At 53.8% G+C, this 7,099-nt stretch overlaps 1 protein-coding gene across 1 annotated transcript; it reads left to right on the forward strand.

Moving 5' to 3' along the window:
- SLC22A7 (solute carrier family 22 member 7) lies at positions 1-7,068 on the forward strand. The gene is made up of 10 exons (XM_050786948.1): positions 1-525; positions 1,165-1,268; positions 1,675-1,829; positions 1,946-2,114; positions 3,182-3,305; positions 3,628-3,737; positions 4,237-4,451; positions 4,692-4,800; positions 6,030-6,236; positions 6,672-7,068. The coding sequence occupies exons 1-10, from the start codon at positions 133-135 to the stop codon at positions 6,724-6,726; spliced, it is 1,641 nt and encodes a 546-aa protein (XP_050642905.1). The 5' UTR covers positions 1-132; the 3' UTR covers positions 6,727-7,068.
- The last annotated feature ends 31 nt before the right edge of the window (positions 7,069-7,099 follow it).

The raw sequence follows: 7,099 nt of genomic DNA on the forward strand, positions 1-7,099 counted from the left end.
ATTCTGGCTGCAGGCTCTCCACTCAGTCCATCCACTCCCGCCTCCAGAGTCCAAGGGTCTATGCGGTGGGCAGTTTGAGCTGGCTGGATACTAGAGGGAGGCTGCACCTGAAACGGTTGGTGGGAGAGCAGCATGAGTTTTGAGGAGCTGCTGGAGCAGGTGGGCGGCTTTGGGCCCTTCCAACTGCGGAATGTGGCACTGCTGGCCCTGCCCCGAGTACTGCTACCACTGCATTTCCTCCTGCCCATCTTCCTGGCTGCTGTGCCTGCCCACCGATGTGCCCTGCCGGGTGCCCCTGCCAACGTCAGCCATCAGGATGCGTGGCTGGAGGCCTACATTCCCCGGGAGCCCGATGGCACGCTTAGCTCCTGCCTCCGCTTTGCCTACCCCCAGGCTCTCCCCAACACCACGTTGGGGGAAGAAAGGCAGAGCCGTGGGGAGCTGGAGGATGAACCTGCCACAGTGCCCTGCTCTCAGGGCTGGGAGTACGACCACTCAGAGTTCTCCTCTACCACTGCAACTGAGGTACTTAAGTCCAGAAGTTGAGAGACATGTGAGAGGGATAGCCCTGCCATTGCCTTGGGTGGTTACTGTATAGGCATTAGATGTATTACTTTACCTTGTAAAGTCTCAGCTTACCAACCTGTAGATGGGAGCTATGAATATAAGACACTTTTAGTTCATGGCTTGTAGTAACAGGCTCCTACACAAGAACTGTTATCATCATCATTAATTGGGAGGTGATTAAGGCAGGGAAGGGCTAAAGTGGCTTCACAGAGTTGGGACAAAGAGCTGAGAAGGCGATTTCTGCAGCAAGAGGTGGAGAAACAATAGAGGCCTTCTTTTCTCCCTTCCTCTTTTCCAGTCCCAGGTCGGTATTCACATAATCCATCTGGAGGTGGAATGTCAGTGGAGGCAGAGTCTCCCTGGGAGGCAGCAGGTCAAGGCCTTCCTTGGGAAGAAGCTGAGGCTGCAGGACTGGGGAGGGACAAACTTTCCTATTCCCCAAACTGGCATGAATCGCTGGGAGGTTTATTATCTGGCACAGAGGTACCAGAACGGCAGAGCTTGCCTCAGAAGGCTCCAGGGTCTGGAGAGGAGGAGCTGGCGCCTGCTGGAGAGGGCTGATGTTCACAGCAGGTCCCTTTCTGCCTGTCCTTGCAGTGGGATCTGGTGTGTGAGCAGAAAGGCCTGAACAGAGCTGCATCCACTTTCTTCTTCGCCGGTGTGCTGGTGGGGGCTATGGCCTTTGGATATCTGTCTGACAGGTGGGGTGAGGCACTGGGCCAATAAGAAACTGAACAATGAGATCACTTGGACTCGGGAAGGGGAACATCACACACTGGGGCCTATCATGGGGAGGGGGGAGGGGGGAGGGATTGCATTGGGAGTTATACCTGATGTAAATGACGAGTTGATGGGTGCTGATGAGTTGATGGCTGCAGCACACCAACATGGCACAAGTATACATATGTAACAAACCTGCACATTATGCACATGTACCCTAGAACTCAAAGTATAATAAAAAAAAAAAAAAAAATCGCAAAAAAAAAAAAAAAAAAAAAACGAAACTGGCTGGGGGAACTTTCCCCCACTAGCTGGGGTATGAGCCTAGTCTACTATATCTTAGAACCTCCTTCCACAGGGAACTGATCCTGCATGACCCCTTTGCAGGTTTGGGCGGAGGCGTCTGCTGCTGGTGGCCTACGTGAGTACCCTGGTGCTGGGCCTGGCATCTGCAGCCTCCGTCAGCTATGTAATGTTCGCCATCACCCGCACCCTCACTGGCTCAGCCCTGGCTGGTTTTACCATCATCGTGATGCCACTGGGTGAGGCAGGCAAGAAACAGGCAGGACCTAGAGGGCTGGAAGAAGGCAGTTGTCAGAGTGAGACTGAGCCCATCTGGTCCTCACTAACCATCTTCCTGTCTCCTGCCCTGGGCCAGAGCTGGAGTGGCTGGATGTGGAGCACCGCACTGTGGCTGGAGTCCTGAGCAGCACCTTCTGGACAGGAGGCGTGATGCTGCTGGCACTGGTTGGGTACCTGATACGGGACTGGCGATGGCTTCTGCTAGCTGTCACCCTGCCTTGTGCCCCAGGCATCCTCAGCCTCTGGTGAGGACTGCAGGCAGCTGAGGAGCGGGAGATACAGGAAGTCAAAGATGAGATTAATCAGAGCCTGAGACTTGAAGATAGAGAGATTGAGAGATGAAGGGAAAGAGAAACAGAGTAAGTGACCAAGAGACAGAAAGAGACAGAGAAAAGGAGACAGAGAGACAGAGATCAACAGAAAGAAGATGGCAAGGAACAGTGAGAAGCAGAGAACAAGATAGATACAGAGAGACAAAGAGCCAAACATAAATTGAGGCTGGCATCTTGCAGAGTTGGGGATAGGGGCAGGGCCAGCATGGGGGTGGGGAACTCAGGCAGGAGAGTGGGAGGACAGGTAGCGTGGGTACTACATTGCCTCCCAAAGATGACTTGACCTTGGGTGACCCTTCTGGATATGTCTACATGTCTGTCCCTCCTTCATCCTATTCCCTCCTGCCACCCATGGGAGAAGTGAGTGGCTGGTGCTGGGAGCTGGTTTTGAGGGTAAGGCCAATTCAGTTGAGTAAGGGACTCCCAGGCTATGGAGGACCTGGGCCTGGGCAAGGAAGTGTGGGAAGAGGTGTTTTATTGTCTTTATTATTATTATTTTTTTTGAGATAAGGTCTTGCTGTGTCGCTGGAGTACAGTGGCACAATCACAGCTCACTGAAGTCGCAACCTCCCAGGCTCAAGTGATTCTCCTGCATTAGCCTGAGTAGCTGGGACTACAGGCATGTGCTACCACATCCGGCTAATATTTATTTTTTGATATTTTGTAGAGACAGAGTCTTGCCATGATGCCCAGGCTGATCTTGAACTCCTGGGCTCAAACCCACCCTCCTGCCTTGACCTCCAAAAGTGTTGGGATTACAGGCATGGGCCATTGCACCCAGCCCAGAGGTGGCTTTTAAATTGGGCATTGAAAGAGGAATAAAAGCTCATCAAGTGTGGAGGGCTTGGGGAGGGGCTGATGTTCCAGGCTGAGAAGACTGCATGAGCAAGACCCTGGAAGTTGAGAGCCTGTAGTATGTCCAGGAACATGTGGCTTAGGGTCATGACTTTCTGGCTGAAGGGCCTCCTGCCTATTCCTAGGTGGGTGCCTGAGTCTGCACGCTGGCTTCTAACTCAGGGCCGTGTCAAAGAGGCCCACAGGTACCTGCTCCACTGTGCCAGGCTCAATGGGCGGCCAGTGTGTGAGGACAGCCTCAGCCAGGAGGTGAGGGTGAATGTGTTTGTGAGCATGCATGTATGTGTGTGTGGGGGGTGGGCTGTGTCAAGTGTCCCCTCCCACAGCCCACCATGTATGGCAGGAAAAGCCCCTGGGCCCCCATGGAGAGTTCCGAACTCTTTAGGATGTCCTACCTGGCTCCGGTGGGCCACATCCATCATTTGAGACCTACTCTTCTCAGCTGCCATGTGCATCTCCACCCCTACCACTGCATATGGGAGGAATAGAGAGGGGTGGGGGGAGAGTACTGTATCCCATTGAGATCACATAGCCAACTCTGATATTACAACCTCACCTCCTTCCCTACCAGGCTGTGAGCAAAGTGGCTGCCGAGGAACGGGTGGTCCGAAGACCTTCATACCTAGACCTGTTCCGCACGCCACGGCTCCGACACATCTCACTGTGCTGCGTGGTGGTGTGGTGAGGAGGCTGGTGTGGGTGTGGTAGGAGGGAGGAGCAAACTCCAGGCTGGTGCTGAGTGTGAGAAAGGCTCTGAGGGACAAGTAGAGTGTCACAGTGGACGGCAGGAGGATAAGCCTCGGTGGGCAATCTGCCCGGGGAAGTCAGAAAATGAAGCAGGCAGCAGAGGCACATGGGTTCAAGTTCAGACTCCCACTTCCTTACTTGGAAAGGGATGGATCACTTAGCCACTCAGAGCCCCAGTGTCCCTTCTGTAAAACGGACTGTTGTCAGTTCCATGTCAGGGTTGCTGTGAAAATTAGGGTAAAGGCGCTTTGACCACTGGCGCCTGCTGCACACTCGGAGGGCGTTATGGATGTCAGGGAAGGTCCTGGTGGTGGGAGGGGGGTCACGGAGATGGAAGGAGATTGCCCTTGTAAAAGGCCAAGTCTTCCTAAGAAGAGAGGCCAAAGAAGGATGGGAAGGAGGGTCCCCCGAGTGGCACTGCAACTCCTTTCAGGTTCGGAGTGAACTTCTCCTATTACGGCCTGAGTCTGGATGTGTCAGGCTTGGGGCTGAATGTGTACCAGACGCAGCTGTTGTTTGGGGCCGTGGAATTGCCCTTCAAGTTGCTGGTCTACCTGTCGGTGCGCCACGCAGGACGCCGCCTCACGCAAGCCGGGACACTGCTGGGCACGGCCCTGGCGCTTGGCACTAGACTGCTAGTGTCCTCCGGTGAGCCCAGTCCCATAGGTTCTGCCCACCCCAGAAGCTGGGCCAGGAACCCTGCCCACTCCCTGGAGACCTACCTCCTGGCCAAGAATCCACTCCTCCCCACAGCTCCCCACTCTTACCCAGTGAGCTCAGACTCTCTGCCACTTAAGTTCAGCCCACTCTGGAGACTCTGCACTCTATCCAGAACACCCCTGGCTCTCCTCCAAGGCCCTCTCACTATCTGAACCCGCTTCCCTCCAGACATGAAGTCCTGGAGCACCGTCCTGGCAGTGATGGGGAAAGGTTTTTCTGAAGCTGCCTTCACCACTGTCTACCTGTTCACTTCGGAGTTGTACCCTACGGTGCTCAGGTAAGGAAACCTGCAACCAACCTGGGGTATGGGGCTTGTTAGTCACGTGTCTTAACCAACACTTCTACATACACACGCCACAGCCTGGTCTCTCTCAGTCCTTTTTTTTTTTTTTTTTTTGGTAGAGATGGGGTCTTGTTATATTACCCAGACCGGTCTCAAACTCCTGGCCTCAAGCGATCCTCCCGCCTCAGCCTCCAAAAGTGCTGGTATTACAGGCACTATTACAGGCATGAGCCACTGCACCCAGCCTCTCACTCATTCTTCACGCTACACCCAGAATACAGAACTAATCAGGGCCTTCTGTGTTTGCCCTAGTCTTGGAGAAGGCAGGGCATCTTATCTTCTGTACTATGTGACCCTAAGCCACGTCAGACATACTTTCTGGGCCTCCTTAAGAAAACAGCCCCAAGGCCAGGCACTGTGGCTCACGCCTGTAATCCCAGCATTTTGTAAGGCCAAGGCGGGCGGATCACTGAAGGTCAGGAGTTCGAGACCAGCCTGACCAACATGGTGAAACCCCATCCCTGCTAAAAATACAAAATTAGCTGGGTGTGGTGGCGCACGCCTGTAATCCTAGCTATTTGGGAGGCTGAGGCAGGAGAATCGCTTGAACCTGGGAGATGGAGGTTGCAGTGAGCCGAGATCATGCCATTGCACTCTAGCCTGGGTGAGAAACTCTGTCTCAAATAAACACATAAATTTAAAAAAATTAAAATAAATAATAATAATAGTAAAAAGAAAACAGCCCCAAGAAGCCCCATTCTGCCCACCCCCATCCCATTCACCCCTGGAAGGCAGAGATGCCCTTGAGGACTGTCCCAAGGGCAACCCCTTGAAAGGCCCAGGGGGGTCTTTCAGCTAGCTATTGGGAGGTAGGAAAAGGAAACTTCTAAGCATCTGGTCATGGCAGGGCCTGTACAAACTACTGACCTTCTTCTTTCCACATCACTCTTTCCTTATCCCAGTCTGGTGGCTTGTCTTCTCTTTCAGTGGTACCTGGTTGGTACTCTGTCAGAATGGGGGCCCTGTCCTCTGGTGGGTGCTGGCTTGGGGTTTCCTGGCCTGAAGGTGGGTGGGAAAACCAACTGAAAGAAGTCCTAGTTTTCTTAGCTATATGGGGAGAAGGGAGTATCAGGGCCTGCCAACCCTGGAGAGAAGCCCTGTGGGGCATGACCCCAGGTAGGTGTGAACACTGTCTGCCTCCCTCATCCTCTTTCTCTGAACAGACAGACAGGGATGGGGCTGACTGCACTGGTGGGCCGGCTGGGGGGCTCTTTGGCCCCACTGGCGGCCTTGCTGGATGGAGTGTGGCTGTCACTGCCCAAGCTTGCTTATGGGGGGATCGCCCTGCTGGCTGCCGGCACCGCCCTCCTGCTGCCAGAGACGAGGCAGGCACAGCTGCCAGAGACCATCCAGGACGTGGAGAGAAAGAGGTGTGTGCACAGGACTGTGTCTGTGTACGTGTGAGCACATTCTTATGGATGCAGGTGCTCAGATACCTAACACTTTAGGATTCAGACAGGAAAATATATGCACATATGTACTTGGTGCATGTATGTGAGTGTGCACAGGTGAGTGTTTCAGGGTGCATGATTGGGGGGTATGTAAACTGCAAGCATAAATGTGTACATGAGTCCATATGTGTGTATGAACACAAATACATAAGGCTGTTCAGGAAGACGTGTATGTGTGCACACTCAAGTATGCCTACACATCAGGGGTGTGCACAAGCATGTGTGTGAGTCACTTGTATAGGGATTTGTATATCAGAAACTAGGGAGAGCCCTGGGACAGCCCTGATGGTGCAGGCTGGGGTGGTAGGCTCGGGGATTAAATCCCACCATTGCTCACGACTCCTTCCTCCCTAGTGCCCCAACCAGTCTTCAGGAGGAAGAGATGCCCATGAAGCAGGTCCAGAACTAAGTGGGAGTGGAGGCAGGCCCTCCACAGAAGCTCTGCAGCAGGGGCTGGGAGAGCAGAAGGGCAGGCCCTGCAACTCAGGCTGGGAGTATCGAACCCTCTGCCTAGGGCTGGAGTTGCCGCCAGTACCCTCTCCCTGTGCTCATCCAACCTTGATTATTTGGCTTCTAGGAACAGTTGACTTCCCAGAATGCAGTGGCTGCTGGGCACCCCTCTCATGGCTGGGGAGGATTCTATAAATAAAGGTTCCCCTTGGGTTGGGGCAGTGGTGAAGAGCTGTGGGAAGAGCCCTGGATAGGAAGCCACCGAGTCTGCCCTGGGCTCTGATAACACCTTCACCATTAACTTGCTGTGTGACCTTGGGCATGTGGCTTTC

Source organism: Macaca thibetana, chromosome 4 (genome assembly GCF_024542745.1).
Source record: "Macaca thibetana thibetana isolate TM-01 chromosome 4, ASM2454274v1, whole genome shotgun sequence".
Taxonomy (NCBI): Eukaryota; Metazoa; Chordata; class Mammalia; order Primates; family Cercopithecidae; genus Macaca; species Macaca thibetana.